Source organism: Pinus tabuliformis, chromosome 8 (genome assembly GCF_031772625.1).
Source record: "Pinus tabuliformis cultivar Carrire ecotype Pingquan chromosome 8, CPIR1, whole genome shotgun sequence".
NCBI classification, from domain to species: Eukaryota; Viridiplantae; Streptophyta; class Pinopsida; order Pinales; family Pinaceae; genus Pinus; species Pinus tabuliformis.
Genome location: NC_142294.1, coordinates 676,480,008 through 676,502,745, shown reverse-complemented (window position 1 = coordinate 676,502,745; position 22,738 = coordinate 676,480,008). Strand labels below are relative to the sequence as shown.

General features: G+C 35.6%; 3 protein-coding genes across 4 annotated transcripts; all 3 read left to right on the top strand.

Annotated features, from left to right (window-relative positions):
* Positions 1-2,168: 2,168 nt before the first annotated feature.
* On the top strand, positions 2,169-5,907 carry LOC149237387 (MLO-like protein 6). Its single transcript, XM_089369254.1, has 15 exons — positions 2,169-2,330; positions 2,464-2,521; positions 2,768-2,919; positions 3,015-3,131; positions 3,252-3,312; positions 3,527-3,615; positions 3,732-3,806; positions 3,920-4,008; positions 4,131-4,180; positions 4,274-4,314; positions 4,412-4,585; positions 4,678-4,713; positions 4,801-4,868; positions 5,043-5,103; positions 5,557-5,907. The coding sequence occupies exons 1-15, from the start codon at positions 2,202-2,204 to the stop codon at positions 5,905-5,907; spliced, it is 1,551 nt and encodes a 516-aa protein (XP_089225380.1). The 5' UTR covers positions 2,169-2,201.
* Positions 5,908-14,359: 8,452 nt separating this feature from the next.
* Positions 14,360-18,100, top strand: LOC149237386 (TLC domain-containing protein At5g14285-like). Of its 2 annotated transcripts, none has more exons than XM_089366811.1 (2): positions 14,360-15,273; positions 17,201-18,100. In XM_089366811.1, exons 1-2 carry the CDS (start codon positions 14,699-14,701, stop codon positions 17,205-17,207), a joined length of 582 nt encoding a protein of 193 aa, XP_089222937.1. In that variant the 5' UTR covers positions 14,360-14,698; the 3' UTR covers positions 17,208-18,100. The 2 variants fall into 2 exon arrangements, 1 of the variants encoding a protein (XP_089222937.1); XR_016245259.1 differs by lacking the exon at positions 14,360-15,273 and adding an exon at positions 16,641-16,999.
* Positions 18,101-18,135: 35 nt separating this feature from the next.
* LOC149237385 (uncharacterized) lies at positions 18,136-20,039 on the top strand. Its single transcript, XM_089366810.1, has 2 exons — positions 18,136-19,260; positions 19,389-20,039. Exons 1-2 carry the CDS (start codon positions 19,234-19,236, stop codon positions 19,809-19,811), a joined length of 450 nt encoding a protein of 149 aa, XP_089222936.1. The 5' UTR covers positions 18,136-19,233; the 3' UTR covers positions 19,812-20,039.
* Positions 20,040-22,738: the final 2,699 nt, after the last annotated feature.

The following is a 22,738-nucleotide window of genomic DNA, read 5'->3' as shown; positions in this document are numbered from 1 at the left end:
CTGAGATGGTGTTGTCGAGGATGACAACATTTTCATAGTGGCGGAAGATTTCAGGGTGTCGAGTTGGCGAGTGCTTAAGAGAGTCAAAAAACCAACAATCATAGTTAAAGACGTACAAGGTGCGCCCAAGATGTGCGACAGGTGCCCGTGTTCAGTTAAAAGTGACTCAGGTTGGTGCGTTCGGTTAAAGGCCACTGAGAGGTGGATGTTCGGTTATGTGTGATGATGGGCGTGCCATGTTGGGTAGGTGCCCACCCCTTACGTTGGGCGAGTCGTGTGACAAATGTACGATGGGCGAGCATGCTAGGTGACCCGATTAGGGTGTCTAGTGGGCGTGCGCTTGGGCGAGGCAACACGATTGACACAACATGAGCGCACCCACACCAAATGCGGTTGGCCCATGGGAAAGGTGCGTCGAGTGATCGAGTTGCAGAACATATGAAGAACCAACGTATGGAGCTAAATGAGCGGGTGACACGACTGACCCAAGGGAGCAGCGACACATACAACGAGGCCGACACGATATATCGTGGGTCGACTGACACAGTATATTATGGGCAGGCTAATGTGTAGAAGCATGGGCGGGATGACCTAAAAAGTGACCAAGTCGACCATGGCGAATAAATGAAGGGACACGACTATTGGAAAGTTGGGTCCACGACACATCATATAAATGGAGGCAGCATGGAGCACTTGGGATCATCAAGTCATTCGAAAAGCATAAGATAGAGAGAAAAACAAAAGCGAAAGGGCCGAAGAAGGAGACCAAGCAATAGGCGGATTTACAGGACGCAAGGGCTGGAGTTAGTCATGGCACAATTTGGGGTTTCTGGTCGGGCGGAACGGTGAACTCATTGTTGGGTGGGCCACACTGCACAGCGCAGATCGGGCAGGGCGCTATAGCAGGTAACTAGGCAGAGGTGTCGACGGACTAGCGCATAGTGTTGGCGCAGGTGAATTCTGACCTAAGGCCGCTATGGCGGACCTGCAGGTGGACAATGCCCATGCTTTTGTATGATAGCGCTCGAATGAACGTCGAGAGGTGACAGCCGGGTCGAACGTTTATTGCGGTGAACAATGGTTCGGGTAAGGCGGTTCCGGTGGACGGTGAAGTTAGAACATGGGTGGAGCGCTCAAGTGATGAGTTCGTGCAAAGTTGCGACAAGGTCCGAGAGTGTGGGCAAGGGCCGCGAGTTAGTGAACGGGTAGGCACGACGTGCCAACACTTCAGTAAACCAAGTGAGGCGTGCACGAAAAGCACGGTTGGGTGATTTTGCAGACACAGTTTATAAAAGGAGTGTGCATGCCGAGGCATTACCGACAGCACTTGTAAATTAGTTTTATACAATTGAATTACATAAATTAATATATTGATATTGGTTAGACTCGATTACATGGGAGTTTCCCCTCCCACATATAGTTATCTGTTGATGTTTTTCAGTGTGCATACATATTATTTATATGATTAATTGAAGAAGTTTATTTCCATTACATTGATAACACTTGAAGATAAAATTAGTTAAGTGTTTGGTTAGACGTAGTCTATATACTTGAGTATTGGTGAAAAGAAAAAGTATAAAAATACCGCACCCACTATACGTGATTGAAAAAATACCACCAGGATAAGATCGTTACACCCACCCTTCTAGGGGAGGCCAAACAATTTTTTTTTGGTTCATATACCGCCCCCACCATTCCATGGGGACAAAACGAAATTTCTTAGAAGAATGTTTATTGACAATTAACGTGGGAAATTCCAAATTCCTACGGTTGGAGTTCATTCATATAACTTGTGTCACAATTCCTTGTAAGACGGAGGTCAACGTTCCCATTTTGTGATCCACTTGTGCATTTTCCATTCTCGAATGGATGTGCAATGGCTATTGGTTTGCAAGTCAACTTTTCGATCAATTTAATATACCGTGGTGACGAGCGTGCCTCTCTTCAAAAATTAATAGATGTCAAGCAACTTGTGTGTCGTTTAGTGATTACGCTAGATGCAAGTTTCGTACGATTTTGATTAATCTAGATGCAAATTTCGTACGATCTTGACCAAGTATTCTGCCTTCCATCCACCGTTTCATATGCAATGAAAATATTGACATAGGAGATTTCCGTATTTAGGAAGACGATATTCGAGTTCTATCATTAACGGTTTCGTTTTAAAATACTGAAATCTCTGAGAAGTGTGGGAGAAGAATATGGCAGTAGATGGTGGTAGTAATGAGCGTTCTCTGGAGCAAACTCCTACTTGGGCAGTAGTAGTTGTTTGTTCTGCCTTTGTGCTCATCTCCCTAATTATTGAACACGCTATTCATCGTGTTGGAACGGTAAATTTTTTCCACCAAACTTTTCAATTCATTATCCTACCTCGATTTTGGATTTGGTATTCTGGCAGGACTTCAAGTGTTGAATTGAAATTCTGTTCTGCAATAACAAAGTTTTCTGTGACTATAATTTCAGTGGCTACACAGAAGACACAAGAATGCCCTATATGAAGCACTTGAAAAGCTGAAAGCAGGTAGGCTTGTTGTGGGTTATCTGGATATTGAGGGTAGATTGGTCAAGTCTAAGCTTCATGCAATACGTTGGCTTCATAAAATAAGTCTCAGATTAATCTGTATTGATTGTACTGAGGCTATTACAATTTGGAATGGAATTTAATGTAAACAAAAAGATGTAGCAAGTTTACGTTTTACCATTTTCCCAATTTGTTCATGAGATTTCATCTCGGCACATATCTGAAATTTACAATTTTGTACGACAGAACTGATGCTTATGGGCGTCATCTCGCTTCTACTGACAGCTGGACAGAGTTCCATTTCTAAGATTTGTGTACCAGAAGAAATAGCCTATACGATGCTTCCCTGTGAGAAGAATGTCTCGGGTACTAGTGGTAGCGATAATTGTTCGAAACAGGTAAACACTGCAATTAGGGATCGTGTTATCCATTTGATATGAATTCTAGATATTTATGTTACATTGATAATTTTTCCTTGCCCTCTTGATTCAAGGGTAAGTATCCTCTGGTCTCCCTAACCGGTATGACCCAGCTCCACATCTTCATCTTTACATTGGCGGTTCTCCATGTGTTATTTAGTATCCTAACAATCACCCTAGCAAGAGCAAAAGTAAGTGCAACGGGAGAATAATGATTTTCTCCCTTGTGATTCAGTTTGAATTATGGCTTGGGTATCTTCATGTACTCGAATCATGTTTTTCTGAAACATTCAAGTCGTTCTCGTCCCCAGATGAGGCGTTGGAAAGCATGGGAGAGGGAGATAGAAACATTGCATTATCAGTTTTCACATGGTAAGTTGTTTCCAATCTTCCATATTAGCTGGGTTTCCCTATCAGTATGTGATGTTGAAAAGTGATTACTCAAACCAGGTTGAGTAATTAACAAATCTTAACGGGGATAATGATTTAGAGTTGAATAATTGGGGATTGGGAAACATTTTGAACAGTGTTAAGAAAATTGTTTCTAATTGCAAGCAGCTACCCGTTTGCTTTTTGGTGCAAGCAGATCCTGCAAGGTTCAGATTTGCCCGTGAAACTCCATTTGTAAAGCGTCATATGAATTTCTGGAGCAGAACACCAATTCTTAAATGGATGGTAAGCGATTCAATAGATGACCAGATCATACAGGAATATAACTTAGTTTCTCTTTTGGATGCAATCTGATAGATATTTATTTCCGATTTAGTATTTGACTTTTCTTAGATTTGCAGATTTGCTTCTTTAGACAATTCTTTCGGTCAATAAGGAAAGTTGATTACCAGACCTTGCGCCACGGCTTCATTATTGTATGTCTGGAGAACTTGAAATTATCCTTTTGTAACTCATCTTGGTTATGTGAGCACCAATTTCATTCGTGTGATTAAGGGTTGCAAATTTTCTTTGTTGGAACTGTACACAGGCTCATTTGTCAGACAAGGACAAATTTGACTTTCATAAATATATCAAGAGGTCAATGGCTGATGACTTCAAGACGGTTATTGGAATCAGGTTGGTCTGCAGAAAATATCTGGTCTTCCCCACGATAATGTGGTTTTTTCTCTCTTGTTTTTTGTTCCCTACAAAACATCGTTTTTTTACCTAATACACTTTGTTTATTGCATTATCTGCAGCGCTCCTATGTGGGTTTTTGTTATGATCTTTTTGCTTATCAATGTACATAGTAAGTCTTCACAACTTGATCTCTTCCAAAAGTTTGATTTTGTTCCTGCCCCTAACGTTTCTGGTTTGATGGAATGTGTTTATGTGTGAGCAGAGTGGCATGCATACTTATGGCTCTCTTTTGTTCCCTTGATTGTAAGTGTGCGAAAATCTTAAACTAATCTGAACTTTCTTGGAAAGTTGTCTGGTTGACTTCTTGAAATTTAGAGCGTTTACATGCTTCATTCGGCAGATAGTTTTGATCGTTGGAATGAAGCTGCAACTTATTATATCAGATATGGCTTCAGAAATTGAAGGAAGTCAAGTTGTAGTCAAAGGAACTCCAATAGTGCAGCCAACGAATAAGTTGTTTTGGTTCGATCGCCCTCAACTTGTCCTTTCCTTGATCCATTTCACTTTGTTTCAGGTATCAAGCGGTTTTGCATTGTCAAATTGTACTTCTCGAATCTGGTAGAATGAGCATTCATTATATTAACGATGGTTTGATGGTTATTGCAGAACGCTTTTCAGCTTGCTTTCTTATTGTGGATATGGGTAAGCATTATGCTAGCAAATAATAAAATTAGTGTGTAGAATCATTAGGTTTACAATGGTATCAATCAGCACACTTTATGCTTGCAGTGGCAGTTTGGCTTTGGATCCTGTTTCCACGAGAGGTTTTATGGCATCATAATCAGAATCGTCATTGGGTAAGTCGGTAGACTATTACTTAAGAGCACATGTTCCAATCCTGTTTTCATGTTCATCCCTTTCATGTGGTTGATTTGGCATAGTGCTATGACTATTACTTAAGGACAATATTGATGTCAGTCATATTTTGAATTGAGCAATGATTACGTGGGTTAGTTGTGTTTTATGTTCAGGGTTATTGTGCAGTTGATATGTAGTTATATCACCCTGCCACTTTATGCACTTGTGACACAGGCAAGTTTTTCCATCCTAAATTTAAAATAAAGTCAAATTTAGCTGTTTCAGAATACAAATTAAACCTGAAACATGCTAAAAGCTATACAAAATGGCGGTAGATATTACTCAAATATATTCTACTGCCGTAATACTTCTTTCAATTTCCAAAAAAAAATATATCAAAGTAATCCATATCGCTTTTTATGCTAAACAGTACTTATTTGTTTGGATTATTCAGTAAGATTTTGCAATAGGGAACAATTATGATCACTCTGTTGTCACCCTAGCTTCTTTGGGGAGACAATAGATACCTTGAAACGTGGTTACTCTTGGTATAATATTTTCTACTTTATATACACCGAAATTTATATTAAGCTCTTGCTCAGTTTTTTTGGTGAAATTAATGATACTATTAATAAACCGAAAGTACAGAAAATTGTTCTGTCAAAACTGATCGGATGAACTATGCAGATGGGGTCTCATATGAAGAAGGCCAAATCTCAACAACGGATAGTGAATGCCTTGAAGAGATGGCAACAGAAAGCCAAGAAAAACCAGAAAATACGGAGAAATTCATATTCTAGATTTCAAAGGGGGTCAACAACGGCAAGCCATGGATCTTCTCCATTGTATTTGCTTCAAAGAGATGATAATGCAGAAGACATTGAAACTCCGGAAATCTCAGCAGGATGTTACTACTCAAAATATGAAGCATCACATCTAGAAATGGATGCCCTGGATAATTTACAATCTACAAACAAAAATCCCATTTCAAATCCTGTAGCAACATCAAATCTGGAAATTGTTGCATGTTCTCAATAACCTGGGTAGCCCAGCGAAACTGTTTTGATCACTGACACGCCCGGAACAAAGTAACTACAAAAAAATCCCCACATCAAAAAGCTAGTAGAAAATTTTCATTTCTCAGATTTTAAATGTTTGTTCCACCATCTGTGATTTACGGGTGGCTCGGGTGAACTATAGAGATTGGTCCTCGAAGGCATGTAAACTGTTCTATTTCTTACTCCTAGAGAAGAAACTGTCTTAATAATGGATCAAACAATTTGTTTGTCAAAGCAGGTTACTTTGACTGCAGGAGTATGTAAATTAGCAATTATGTGTATGTCAAAATACTTTCAATTGAAATTATTAGAAAAATTCAACACACTTTTGACAGAGTTATAAGAATGAGTTGTTAAAAGAGATTAGAAGGCCAACACATAAATTTTAAAAAGGTTGAGTTGCAGTAATACTTGGCTAAAAATATAACCCCAGTCGTAAAACAAGAATGACATAAAAGGTTTTGTTAAGAAGATAAATAAGCAATTGTTTTAAAGGGTCGATAAGAATATTTTAATGCTCTTGATCATGTTTAGTTAAAATTCAGTGAAACATGAAATAGTGTGAAGCTATAATTGTGATGGAATTGTGTGTGTTCTGTGCAATGCAATGATGCAGTTTTATATGTTCTGTGCAATGCAATGATGCAGTTTTATATGTTTTGTGCAATGCAATGATGCACATTAAAGAGTTTTATATATTATAACTTGATTGCAAGATGTAAAGGGAACTTAAATAAGATTTTTATTTTTGTAGTCTATAACACTAGTTTCAACCAATTAAGTGTTGTAACAATCTTTTATATGGAAAACATAACCTAAGCTATTTTCAAGTGCACTTAGTTGGGAGACAAACACAAAACCATTTTACATCAAGTCAAAATGCAGGGTTGTTTGTGTCATTGAAACCATTCTCTCATGGTTTTTCTACGTGCCTCCTTATCATAGACATGTTGAAAATGTGAGTTGAATGTCTTGATCCTAGATAGAAATCGCAAGGGCTCATCATAAATAAATGTAACATGGTTGTTGCATCACTTAACATATTTTTATGTACAATAAATGCTTCTAGAAGGTGCTCGTCCATGTTTTTAAAATGTGTTGGGTCAATGAAGCTCATTTTGTTAATAAAAATGTGCTAGATATGCTTTAGGTCTTCTTGCTGCCTAGAAAGTGATTACAATGTGTTGGGGAAATGAAGCTCATTTTGTTAATAAAAATGTGAATATGCTTTAGGTCTTCTTGCTGTCTAGAAAGTGATTTTGGTTAGGTCTTCTTGCTGTCTAGAAAGTGATTTTGGTTGTCTAATTATTTTTTTCAATTTTTGAACCAGCATCATACAATCAACATCTTGCAACATCTATAAGAGGCGTCGATTGCAATAGGGATGGATGTAGAAGCTATGCATGTACGAATTTTGATGTTGGAAATAATTTGTTGTTATCTAGTGAGATATGCTTATAAACTTTTATATTGATATTCAAAGAGAATAAGGAGTGATTATTAATTGTGATGGGTAGAATAAGGAGTGATTATTAATGCTTATAAACTTTTATATTGATATTCAAAGAGAATAAGGAGTGATTATTAATTGTGATAGGTAGTTTTTGCAACATGATGCATGTTTCTTGGACTCTTATGTCACAATGTACAAGTTTTTCCACAAAGAATTTTCAAATTATAATAATGGAAGGATTGAGTGAAAGAGGAGAGGAAACTTTTACGAAGCCTATGTTTGAAGCTTTTAAACTTTATTTTTTTTTGGGCTTTGGATGCATACGTGGAAATCTAGTTTTGAACAACATGGAAGGAGAGGATTGGTTAGCAGTGAACAGTGTCACGTCAAATTGAAAAGATAAAAGGGTTGTCACTATTTATCAGGTTGTCATTCCAATCAAAAGTATAGACTTTATTGCTACACTTATTAATAATTATTATAAATAATTATAATATTTAAAGAGTAAATTAATGTTATTTATATTTTTTTTAAAAGTAAAGAAGCTTCCTTGAAACAACTAAATCATAAAGGATGAGAGAAAGCAAACAACTATATCATAAAGGATGAGAGAAAGCAATACAAACCATAAACATAATATGAGAGCAACTGAATAACTAAGATAAGAACTAAAGTAAGAGTTGTTATCCTTCACCCCTACATATGTATAAATTAAAGTTAAGTTTGTAATGTATTTAAGAAAATGGTAAAGTACCCAAGTGATTATGAATTAAATAGTGAAATTTATACCCTAATTTAAGGACGACTTTGTTACATTAATCAAAGAAGTGGGTAGTTGATAGTCCAACTGCGGTTCTAGTCTTATTAATTACATATTTATATTTGTACTTCTAAATGAATGTCATTATATGTAGTTTCAATTGGAACAAGGGTAAAGTTTTGGTAATTTTAGTAAAATAGGTATTCTTATTCAAAGAGTTTAAGTGGGATATGATTGAATGGAATGATGTTTGTGATTTATGTGTAATGTTAATTTTTAATAAGCTAAATTCATAAAAAAATTTACATGTTTTTACTATTAAATTGATCAAAATATACACACTACATTTTATAAAAAAAAAAAATGGATATCATTACATTAGGTTAACAAGTTACTTAGATAACTTTAAAACAAGTAGGAGAACTTGGAAAACAAGTACATGATTTAATTTAACAATGTTAATAACCAACTACCCAACATAGCACATGTCTAATTAAGTATAACTTAAGCATTAATATGAATTATCACATTGAATGATTAGGTATCTTAGGAATAATGCATATTGGTAGAGCGTAGTGTTGAAATGAGTAAAAAGACCAAATATTTTATTAATTTTTTCTTAAACTAATTTGGCCTTATTTAGCTATATTGTGTTTCTTTGATGATGGAAAAAGGGAAACATAGAGAGGCCAAATCTATTACCTCATATGCACATAATGGCTTTACACCATTGAGGCTTGAAATTGGATTGTGTTAGAACAAACATCACATTGAGAGGGGTAAACTAGTGTTGTGGTATTTTTATCATTTGGACACATTTTATCAATAAGTACTTATATAACAATGTACTATAATTATTTGCAGCATAAATAAATATATCAACAAGTCATCCCATTAACATAAGAGGAAACATGTTTTTACGTGGAAACTTTTACAAAAGAAAACCAAAAATAATTCTTCTTCTTCTTCAATTAATTACATAGATTTATAGGCATAGACTTGCTGGAGGCACTCACCTCCAAGATATTAAAACAACTACTTGTGGTAGGATACAACCTAATTGATGCACCAACCTCAAAAATGTGCAAGTAGATACTCACTATCGGCTACAACTTGATTGAGACACCAACATTAAAGATATGCAAGCTTCAAGTTGTTGTAGGCTCCAACCTAATTGAGGCACCAACCATAGCAAATTTTAGGGGTGAAATTTTTCCCATGGGAAAATTAAGAGTTTTTTTTTTTTTTTGGTTGGGTGAGTATTTTGTAAAGAGAGGTTTGACTATGGATCACCCAATATTTATTTAAATAAAATTAGTTTTAAAACCAATAGCCCATGGAAATTTGATAGGGGAGTTGAAAATTTTTATTTGCCTTGTAAAATTCGAAGCATACACCCCCATTCACCTTATTTTTTTGGTAATGATAAATATCATGATATATTTCGCCCTAATTTCATGAGAATATAGATTATTTAGAGTTATTTCACATTATGGAAATCGTTTTCATAATGTATTCTTTTTTCTCATGCCTAAGATTTATTTAATTGTAGTTATTTATGGTAAAATTTAGTTAAGACTTCACCATAATTTTATGAGAACATAAATTATTTAAAGTTAATTCACATTATATATTTAAATGTAGTTATTTATGGTAAAATTTAGCTAATATTTTATGAGGATATATATTATTTAAGAGGGAATAGTATAAAACTTACCTCCAATATTTGAATCTTCCCATGATCAATCTTCTTGAACACGTATTTGAGTTACCACATGACATATCTAAGATATATTTGACCTATATGGGGGATATTTTTCACCAATGATATGGTTTACATGATAAGAATGGGTATTGGGGAATGTACTATCTTGAGGGGAGGAGAAAAGAGGGACTTATGCCCTAAATAAAGCTTATAGAGTTTGAGGAACATAAAGCAATCTACAAAAAACCACATAGATACTCTCTATGGGATATTCAGATTTCAACTTAGATATGGGAGACATGGCATGTTATTCTACATAAAGAACCAAAAAAAATGTTGGCATGTATGGTTTTCTCATAATAGTGTGTGCACATTCTAAGAATGTGAATGCTTCAGTAGAATTTGTGCACATTTTCTTAATGCATGTATCTGTAGAATTATTTATAGAAAAATATGGCTTTAGGGTAATGTAGAATTATATTAATTGACCAATTTAAATCGACATACTTTGAATTCAAATTGATAAAAACATTGTCTCTATGAATCTAGTGCAATAATCAACCATCGTATGTAATCACACTACAAAAACCCCATAGCAAATAGTGTGTCATCTCTCTAAGAAGTGAGGAAAAAATTCCTATTAACCCTCAAAACCCTTTTATATTAGTTTCAAACTCTCTAATTTCTTGTCCCTCCTTCTAGGGGAGAATAAAACTATTATATGTTATAAACTTATACCCGATACTGTATAAAACTATTATAATTTTAGCATTATAAATGGATTCATAGACCCCTTTAAAGGGGTCGTTGAATACATCTACTTAAATATTAACATTGCAGACGGATTTAGAGACCCCCTTAAAGGGGTTTCTAAATTTTAATATTGTATGTAGATTTGAAGACCACTTTGTCCCTTTAAAGAGGTCTCTAAATCCATCTGTAGTGTTAAAATTTAGTGAAATGTAACACTTATGTATCAAAATTTCATTTTTTCATTTCCAGAGTGACACAATTAAAAATGACTAAGATAAATGACTAATTCATATAGTTGTTGTACTTGTTAGTTGGTCATATTTTTATTCTTGGACTATAGTAGTCATCTATGTTAATCATATTTAATATTTTCACTGGTTATCTAGTCAAATATTTTACTCCTAGACTAAATAAGTCATTTAAGTTAGTCACTTTTAGTTTGGTCACTTATTATATAATCGTATATTTTATCCTTAAACTAGATTAGTCATTTAAGTTATTCATACATTTGGGTCACTTAAAATTACTCTAATTTAGTAGTAATTCACTTGAAATAATTGTGGTGACTAACGTTTTTAGTCGTGTAGTCACTAATATGTCATTTTGTATTACGGCTTCCACCATAGTGGACTATTTTTTTTCTTAACATTCTTCTAATGTTGCAATGATGTGGGGAATATTTTGAACCACGTCATTAATGGTGGAAGCTTCATGTACATTTTGAAGGTTTTGTATAGATTTTGGATTGTAGGGGAAATTTTGTAAGAGATGAGGTTATCTACAACCCCAACACTTTAGTGGCTCCCTATCTTTACCATTGGGTCCTTTACTGGGATCTACTTGCTTTGATTCAACTTGAGACCGTGTCTGCAATTTTTGGGACTGTCCATTATTTCTGTTAAAATTTTGGCCTTGTCCTCCCTTACCGTTTTTCTTTGCTTACCCATTCTTTGTTCCCTTATTATTTTGTAAGGTGTGTTCTTTTTTCTTGTTAGCCCAAGACTTTGAAATGTCATTCTTTTGCTTTTCTTGTTGGTAGCAAATCCTAACCTTATGGATTACCTCATCCATAGTTTTTGGATTGTTGTATTCTATTTTCTCTTTAAACGATAATGGAAGACAGCTTATGAAACACTGAACATTGGCCTTCTCTTCTTTAATGTAAGGTACATACTACAACAAATGAGTGAATTCGGTTATTAATTCATCCATGGTCATTTGAACCGATTTCAGATCATGGAATTCTTTGGCTCGATTGTCAAAATAGTGCTATGTTAAATATTTTTCTTTAAATAGTTGTTGAATGATTCCTAGCCAACCCCTTTCCCTTCCAGACCGTGAACTGTCTGGACTTCTTCCCACCATAATTATGATTAAGGAAAATTTTAAGAACCACCCTAAATTTATATGTATAATAAATGGGCTAATCCCCATGATACATAGGAAAAATAGGAGGCGATTTTATCAATAATATAATATGTATATATAATTTTTTTGGCGAATCTTTCACCAGATTATATTATCTTGTACAATGATGGAGAATATTTCACTGAATTATAAAATCTTGTAAGATCTTGGCAAATCTTTTACTGAATAATAAAACATTGTGAAGTCTTGGCAAATGTTTTGTTAAAGTATGAAACCATATATGATAATAAGAAAACATATTCATTAAACTGTAATATACTAACATACATGTTTGGAAAAAAGAAACATAATTTTCTCTTCCTACAAACAATGTTCCAAGTTTCAATGGCCATGTTTGTCAAGGTTCTTACAATACACTCTTTCATATCCTTCTATTAGTTTTGATAATATTCCACAACAAAGTTCTTGTAGGTGTTGATATTGACAACGAGTTCTGTCAAGGTAGGAGAGATTAATCTTTTCTCTACAACTTTTGTCAAGCTACCACTTTTTTCAAGTTATCAAATTTCTTTCTTATTCCATAGACTCCAACTGCAAGATAAAAAAAAAACACATCAAGTTTGTTTACCCCAACACGCCAACAAGTAGCAAGCCCCAACTATATTATATAAGAAAGTATTAGGTATCCCAAAGGCTTGAAGGGGATCTAATTGAAAGAAGTGACCATTGTGAGAATCTTTCCAAACAAAATATGAATATATAAATGTAGATTTATTATTGTTTTAATTGGAAATATTCAATTAAATAATAAAATTTAATTACGTCTCTCCCAATCTAAATTGCTTATTAGCATAACTCACTACCCTCATAAGTCTCACATTTTTTAACAGCGTTGTAACATGTAGATTAATTTCCTTTTTGGTGAACAATCTCCACCTTTTAGGAAAATATGGTGCAGTGGCTCCAACCCCTACAGATCATTAGGACAAACTAAGAATAGCAGAAGATGAAAGGTTGTACAAACCAGCTTATTTTTCAAACAACTAATCCAACATCAGTACCTGAACTTTTTCATGAAGATATCATATTGAGAATGTTTGAAAAATGGTGAGAAATCTTTTGCGAGGGTGATGCACAAAAAGTGATAAGGTTTCATTGTTTTGAATTTTTTTGTTAAATTAGAAAAAGTTAAAAACCAATATTAATGGAGATATTGGTATTTTTTACTAAATTTTGTGAAGTGACTAAATGTAGCTTTAACCATTCACCTTAAGATGTTTTTACAATATGCTTTCCTAAGTCTATCTAATATCTTCATTATCATAAGAACCAACCTATATCCATCTTAACTCCACATCTACCACTCGTAAGCGGGTGAAATCTATTTATCCCTCTGAGCACTTGGTAGACCTAGAATTAAGATGGATCTAAGATGATAGAATTTCCCCTTTAAATAATCTATGCTCACATGAATACATGGTATTACCATGGCTCAATCCCATGGGTTATCATAAACCTCGAGCTTAAAAATTACTATTAGTAATTTATAAAAATTAATAAAATTAATAATTGATTTTTATTTTATTTTTTTATTTTAACCAAGTTAAAATGTTTAACATACATTAAATTACAACATCCATTTTTACTCTTGATCCAGCGAGCCCCCGAGAGGGATCAAATATTTTTTCACTCTATGCTAGTTTGCATATCACGATATTTGATCCCTCTTGGGGCCTAGTAGATCCAGAGTAAAGATTGATCTATGCTTATTTAATTCCCCCATTTAAATAGGCTACATTCCACATGAATACCATGGGTCAGTACCATGTGCCATTTTCATTTTTATTAATAATAATATTAGGGTTAGTAATGTTTTTTTTGTATGGTATTAATAATAATCTAGCCCATGGTATTTGGTCCATAGTATTTTGCCCATAGGTTTCACTTAAATATAATGCATTTTTTGAGTGTTCGTAAATATAAGGTGACTTATGGAGTAAATATAAAAAAAATGTTTTATTTGTTTACCATACCTCTCATTTATTTATATTTTTATTAATTTACTATACCTATTTTTATTAATTTACCATACCTCTTTTACAAATATGGTATTTGGCTCATAGGATTCACTTAAATAAAACCTCTTTTTTGAGCCTTCATAAATAGAAAGAGGGTTATGGAATAATATAAAAAGAGGTTTTATTTATTTACCATACCTCTAGTTTATTTATATTTTTATTTATTTACCATACCTCCACTTTATTTTTATTTTTATTTGTTTACAGCCTTGCATGTATATAAGGTGACTTATGGAGTATATATATATATATATATATATATATATATATATATATATATATATATATATATATATATATATAGGAGTAGTCTACCCAGGCGGAAGAATGGCCCGGTTTCCGGTCACCGCCCGGAAAAACCACCGGCTCCGACCACCGGCAATTTCTCCCCAGCTCCGCCACCCTCCGCGAGCTCCGCCCAGCTCCGCCACCCTCCGCATTTAATGATGTCTGACAAGAGTTCCATCGCTGTGTTGCCGCCATTCACACCTCAATTCGAATTTGGGAATTAACCGCGGGCTGCATTCGACCCGGCACTCCCCTGCAGGTCACCAGAACAAGCGAAACCGGAAGGGCAAGAACAGGTTCGAGGCTGCGAGCTGTGGCATCTCATTCGTTCATGCAACCATCGTTTGCATTCTCTCTGCTCACGACATGCGCAGTAACCCATGGAAGCTTGATGCACCCAACACAGATTTAGAGAACAAAATCATGGAGTTCAGCACTGCATATTTCGTTGTGGACTTGCTCCACTATTTGCTTGCCAACCCATCTGATCACCTCTTTATATTTCACCATATTGCAACTTCCTTCTACCTAGTAACTTGCAGGTACTATGCAGGCCATGGAGGGCTCTCGGCCATCTCTCTGATAGCTGCAGGGGAATCGACGACTCCATTACAGAATGTGTGGACTATTTCTCGTATGGCTAAAACAGAGTCTGCCTTGGCCAACATGATCTATAGTTCTGTTTCTCCATTTTTCACTGTGTATTTTACCGTGGTGAGGTGCATTGTTGGGCCTTGGTTGGCATGGAAGTTGGCCTCCTTCTACTTAGCTGGTAAGGCAGATGTCGTTATTCCTTACTGGATGGCTAGTTCATGGATGGTTACTATTATTCTGGCTCTTTTCGGGAGCACCATCTGGGTTTACAAGCTCTGGACAGGTTTGATCCGTTTCTATGCAAAGAGAGGGACTCCGAAGGGCAAGCTTGGAGCCCAGAAAGAAGAGTAAGCATAGTGGAGCTTGATCCAATTGTTATAATTGTTGAATTAACCAATTTTCCTGTATTTTTCTTTGTGTAGGTGTAGTATTTTAACCGTTCAAATTGATAATAATAGTTTGCTTCCAGGCCCATTTGTAAAGTATTGTACTTCAGTGAACAAACTCTAGAAACAAAAGCCATGGTGCTATTCAGTAGCAATTTTCAAGATTTTGGTGTTGTGTATTTTTTAAATTCTTGCGCAATCCTCAGAATTGGGGCAATTTTTTTCATTATCTTTAAAAGCCTGATAGGAAGATTACTAAAAGGGATGCAAAAACCATCATTACATCGAATTAACATCCCCAGGTTTCCCCACTATCGACGTATGCCAGGGAAAGTGCACCAGATCTAGATTGTACATTAGCTTTACACAAAATTTCTTAGAGCAATCAGATGATATGAAAATCGAATGGCTATATAATTGGAAATTGAAAATCCACCAATTATAGGTACCCTTTGTCTGGACAGATCTTCAAACATTTTGGTACAGAGGAGGTGAGAAGTTCTTTAAGCACTCATAGAGTTGCACACAAAGTGGGGGAGTTGGAGTGAGTAGAATATTGGTCCTACAGCCAATCAAGCAATATGTTAGAACTGAGCATGGGGCTCTCCTCCACTGTGGCACAGATCATCTCTTACGCTACTGAAAATTACCCTGATTACCTGCCATACATTCCAGATAGATTTATAGCAGTACCAAGGATCCTTGAAAAGGACAACCTATCAATAAAGTTATAATGTAAAAATACCCATAAAATGGTCTTATATCCAAGTCTGACCTCCTTAGCAAACTTGCACCTCCAAATAGGCATAGCTGCAATTTTGATCTGTTAGTCCGGTTTCATGGAGCTTTCCTTTAGTTAGGAGTGCCATATAGATAATGAACCAGGCAAGGAATCTCATCCTAAACGAAACCTTTCATCACAAATAGCTAGCGCACTTTTGTGTCACAAAAGCATGGTCAAGCTGCAATTCCGGTTCCTGTTTTATGACGCAGGTTGCTTTAGTTGGGAGTGACATAGACCGAATGAACCATGAAAGTAACCACATCTTAAAGGGAAACCTTGCATTACAACCAGATAGGGGAAACTTTTGTGCTGGTTGTGTGCCATTCATGTTTGTCATCATTCGAATACCATTTTCTATTTAAGTTTACTTTCAATAAAAGGTTTAGGGGCCATCTTTTTATACAAGTTTACTGGCCTGCACATTAAGATAGGTGCCTAATAACTCTATCTCCAAAGACTGTCCTGATTACCTGCCACGCATTCCATATAGATTTGTGGTATCACCGAGGATCTTTGAGAAGGATAGCCTGCCGATATAGTTATGATGTCAACATACCCATAGAATGGCCTTCTATCCATGTCCTAGTCCTATTTCCTCAACAAAAGGCACCTCCAAAAACATGATCAACATATTCTGGATAACCCGAATATATGCAATTTCTATCTGTTGATCCTGTTCCATAAAGCCTTCCTTTAGTTCAGAGGGAGCACCCATATACAAAATGAACTAGGCAAGCCGCAAGGAGTCTCATCTTAGAGGAAATTTTGCATCACAAATAGCTGGCATTCTTTTGTGCCAATTATGTTCATGGTCATTGGATTTCCTCCCCTTAATCTTAGTATCAATAAAAGGTTTTGGGATTATATTCTTTTGCAAGTCTCCTGGCTTGTGTATTGAGATAGGTAGTGTCTAATAACTCCATCTCCAGCCTCTCCAATTCTTGGAGAAGGACAATGGGATTCATGTTCTGTTTTATCTATTTGTCTTCTCTCTTTACACTTTTTTGTCGATTCTTTGATTTTTGCTCTTTTTTTCTTTCCGTGCTATTTGATCTGATTCATATATAATCTATGCTTATGGATCATGATTTTGGACTTATGCAGAGTCTAGAATTGATTACATACATATACATTTGCAAGAAATTGATGGGTTGCTGGACAGAGCACTTGTGCTTCAGTAACATCTACAGTCACTAGTTTTGGAGAATATGCGGAAGTGAATTTTCCAGAAGCCTTTTTTCTGCAAATATTACAGTTGATACTCCTTTTCCCCCGATATCCATGACAGTTACATGGCTGGCAACTGTATAGGGTACGGAAGCAGGCAACACAGGGCATGCTATCCTTTAGACAACTATTCTATGAGCATTCACAAAATGTAATCCACATGAGCTTTGCTATAAATTAAACCGTTTGAATTGTGCTAGAGGATGATGCCCTGGCAGAAACCATCACTGCAGCACCTAGAATTGCATTGCAAATGCCTTTTCTCTTCTGCATTATGCAACTGATTTTTTCAAGCATAGGAAGATCAACTTCCCCTAACTTCAATAGGTGATGGAAGCTGCCTTTGACAGGTAGACATGAACATAGGAAGATTCAGAAAACACACACCCAGAATTCAAGCAAGCTTAGAAAGCAGATAAAGTTCTAGTAGCATTGTTCTGGCCAACTTGAATGAAATGAAATAATTGGATGCCCAAGATGCAGATGAAACACTCAAAGTCTTGTGGATTCAAAGAAGAATTCTGTATGAACAGAGTATAGAGAGCTCTTTGGTCATGAACCTGACAAGAGTGGCATGCTTGTCAGATCTGCTTTAGATGAACTCACATCTTGCATTTGAAAATCTAATAAGATGTAAGAAATCAGGTGTGTTTTCAAGCAGACTGTGAAAAATGTAAGACATGTAAGTTACAAGCTTATATATGTTAAGTGTAGTAGTCAATTTGTTGACGAGTACTCATTCCAAAGTAATAGATTGCCACAAATTGGAATGCAATATTTTTACACTAATAGCTTTCACAACAATGAATAATTCTAAATACTTAGAAGTTCATTCAGTGGTCAAGGACTAGTGCTTTTTTCTAGTGAATGGAATTCTGATCTATTCATATTTCAATTACTGAATTTCATTGTCAGTCATTTATGCTTGAATGCAATAACAAAAAGAAATAGTAAGGTTGCCTCTTGAGCATGATACCCCAAAATTTATCAGAGAATGAGGAGCTGAAGGAGACTGTCACTATGGAACCATGTAGTATAATTGTAATGCATCAGTTCATTCAAATATTAGGCTTCTGAGTACCCAAAGAGCAGGAATCAAGGTCTTAATCACATAGGTGTTTAATATAGTTATTTCCACTCTATAGGACCATGTTAGTCATGTTGTGTTAAGATTTGGAGTCCTTAAATAGCTTTTGTTCTTCATCTCAATATTTATTCTGTCCGCTCAAAACTGGCAAGAGCTTTTGTAGTTGCATTGTGGTAGTCATCATATTACCACTGACAACCAATACTACTTGAAGATATGGTAGTGGCTATGTGGAGTCCGTAATACACCCTTCTGAGTATTGAATGGATTCTTCATTGTATTTTTCTGTAGAAGTTTGTAATAACTTGTTCAGGTAATTCATTATATTGTATGGTGGTTTGTATCTTTTGGACAATGTGACTCCAATATGTGGGCTACAAATAAATTCATCAGCTATTCATGAAGTATTTTAGAAAAGCTTGAAGTGTGAGAGGAAATAAGTTATTTAGGCCACATTTATGAGTCTGGACAGTATTTTGGATCTGCTTTTATCTTAAACAGAATGACATGAACATGCTATTGAGCAGGACAGTTAAAGAGTTAAATGGCAAGATTTACCCAGTTATAGAGCCAATCAATCACATGGCCAGAGTAGTTCTCTCAACGAATTGTGTTGGTTTTACAGCCTTCCCTTGTCAGTCTGTTCTGCCTAGACACTTGCAATAATGTTTGTTAAAGTCCTATAGCAGTGGAGTAACTTGTACTTAACTGTAATTTGAGGAAAAAGGACATAGCTGTGGCTGCAGGGAAGCTTGCAGAGTGCCAGGAAACCATACTTGTTCTTAGTAAGCAGTTGAAGGCTCTTGCTTGCCCAGTGGACTCCATGGAATTTCCATACGAGGCAGAAAAGGTATAGTCAAGAAAAGCTACATCTTTCACTCTAGGGTGAGATCTGTTTTGCTAATAAGAACCAGTTGAGACTAGAGATTCAAAGCATGCTGAGGAGAGCCTGACAAATTGTCAATTTTTCTATGGCAGAGAGCTGAAAGGGAACAAAGATATGAACTGGATGCTCCTTGGAGTCCTCGTATCCGTAGCCAAAGTGCTTCATCGGCATCAAAACCTGAGAATATTAGCACAACAAATGGCAGAGGACGTGCTAGTGAGTGGACTAGTGAATCTGGCCTTGTTGCTCCTGATCTATATAAAGTGAACGTACCAGATTCACCAATTGTAGATTATTTGGATGGACGTTTAACAATGCATACCTTCTCTGATACGGAAGAAAGCTCGCCAGCAGGGTCTCCAGTGAAATCTACACAACAGAGAAACAAGTTCACATGTTTCTCATCAGGAAGTGAATTCCTAAAGTCTGTCAAAACATATGGAGGGGAGTCACCTACATCTTCTTCATCATCATCTTCTTTAGCATCCACTTTCTTTCCAAAGTCACAGGAGTAGCTTATGTAAGCACTTTCATGTGCCAGAAGAAGTCACTAAATGGATAAGCAAGGAATTGGGAAATTTACAGCCCGTTTTGCCAGCAAAGAGCATAAATGTCACTTTAATTCATTCTAGCATGGCTTGTGATGTGGCTATTGAGCGGCAATAGCCTTGTAATTAGAATGCATGTTACCAGGAACTTCAAAATTGTTACATTCAGTTTTGTATATTTACAGCTTTGGAATATAGCCTTTGTTTATATTGAAAACTTGTGGCCATGAATATACTGCTAACTAAACTTGATTTGTAGTTGTAGTTAATTTGGAAGTTTAATCGAGTACTTGTGAAGAAAGAGTGAAGATTCAGCAGGTTAATAATTGCATAGCCATGAAACTATGCTATTTTTAGATGTTTTTGAACATTTTGCTATCTTTAGTTCATTTCGTGTTGAACTGGTAACAACGAAAATTATTCCCTTATTAGTAAAACCTATTTTCAATTTTATGTGTTGTCAATTACCTGATTTTCCATTTACCAATTGCAATTGCAAGTAGAGAGGTATCTACGTACAAGTAATTCTAACATCACCCCTTAGTGTTTACCTGGGGAAATATTATTTCATTATCTCATTTGTATAAAAGTATCCCATCATTAACTTATATTGACAGTTTGCATTATATTGAGCACTCCCCTTTATTGACAAGTTTATTCAGATTTTGTACCATTTAATATCTTCATACCTCTCTTTATGGGTCTTTCAGGTCTACTAAGCCTTCCTTTATGCTTCTTTGTGATGGTTTATGCTGCCTATCATAATATCTTCCCCATATGGGCTCTAGCTGAATATCTTCATCATGTTCTGCAATCATAATGTATATGTTTGTCATGTCTGTCATATTTCTTAAAGGTAAGTTTTTGGCTATAAACTGAATTTTGAGGGAGGTTAGAATGATCTCTAAGCATCTGAAACAAGATGGTTTACTAGTTTGTAATATTTAATGATTGCAATACAATCTTGTATGTGTAATAAGCTGGTAAGATAGTGTTTGCTATGCAATCATTGCATGAATGAAGTACCTGGTGATGTCTCTCTAAAATAGTAATTAACTTTCTATGGCTTGGACTATCATTGAAACGGTTTTATCATTAATCATGCTTGTGGTGTTAATATTTATATCGCTTAGATAATGATGGAAGAATTTGTGTTACCCATAATGCTTATGGTTTTTGTTCACCATTAGTTTCACTTTCTCACAAATAGTTTGAGAATGAACAACAAAATTAGTGTTGCCCTTGATTCTTCTTGCTTTGCTCTCTCTTAATTGTTTTCATTCCTTATTATGAGAAGAATGGGTGAAATATAAAAAGAAGCCATATATGATGCACTTTCTTAATCCTGTCATGAAACTTTTGGTATCTTGTAAAACATAAGATCTGATAACTATCACATCATATTAAAATTGTTAACAATATGGACAACGTTAGACAAATTGATTTTCAGGTTTCTAAAGATTGCAGAAATGATTTGATTACTTTCAACAATCCCTGATTTTTTTTTTATTTTGAATGGAAAATCTAATTTGACAATAACAAAGTCAGAATTATATTTTTGAAGTTCTTTAATAAACTTTTTACCATCTTGTTTAAACATTTACGATCTTCAAAACTACATGGCTTGGACATTTTTCGGAAAGGATCAGTTGTATCATTGAATGTAATCGTGTGCACTCTTTGGTGTTTGTGATGTGAGAGCTTATTTTATCACAAAAATAGAGTGATGCTTATGAAGATGCCTCTAAGATCCTTATCAAAATTTTGAAAATTTAAGTTCTTTAAGCTCAGACACAATTTACAGCAGTGTCAAAATACCAAAGCTACCCTATATTTATCCACATTTTATAAAATAATGCAAAGGATCTAAACTAATTTCTATTCTCGACAAAAAATGTAGAAGTTTGTTTCTTGTATTGTTTCTTGTCACTAATTGCAAGTAATCCTCTTAGCTGTCTTACAAGGACAGCCAGAACACCAACTGCATATTTTCTAGTTTTTATCTAAGAATTGGAGAGGCTGGAGATGGGAGTTATTAGACACTACCTATCTCAATACACAAGCCAGGAGACTTGCAAAAGAATATAATCCCAAAACCTTTTATTGGTACTAAGATTAAGGGGAGGAAATCCAATGACCATGAACATAATTGGCACAAAAGAATGCCAGCTCTTTGTGATGCAAAATTTCCTCTAAGATGAGACTCCTTGCGGCTTGCCTAGTTCATTTTGTATATGGGCGCTCCCTCTGAACTAAAGGAAGGCTTTATGGAACAGGATCAACAGATAGAAATTGCAGATATTGGGGTTATCCAGAATATGTTGATCATGTTTTTGGAGGTGCCTTTTGTTGAGGAAATAGGACATGGATAGAAGGCCATTCTATGGGTATGTTGACATCATAACTATATTGGCGGGCTGTCCTTCTCAAAGATCCTTGGTGATACCACAAATCTATATGGAATGCGTGGCAGGTAATCAGGACAGTCTTTGGAGATAGAGTTATTAGGCACCTATCTTAATGTGCAGGCCAGTAAACTTGTATAAAAATATGACCCCTAAACCTTTTATTGAAAGTAAACTTAAATAGAAAATGGTATTCGAATGATGACAAACATGAATGGCACACAACCGGCACAAAAGTTTCCCCTATCTGGTTGTAATGCAAGGTTTCCCTTTAAGATGTGGTTACTTTCATGGTTCATTCGGTCTATGTCACTCCCAACTAAAGCAACCTGCGTCATAAAACAGGAACTAGAATTGCAGCTTGACCATGCTTTTGTGACACAAAAGTGCGCTAGCTATTTGTGATGAAAGGTTTCGTTTAGGATGAGATTCCTTGCCTGGTTCATTATCTATATGGCACTCCTAACTAAAGGAAAGCTCCATGAAACC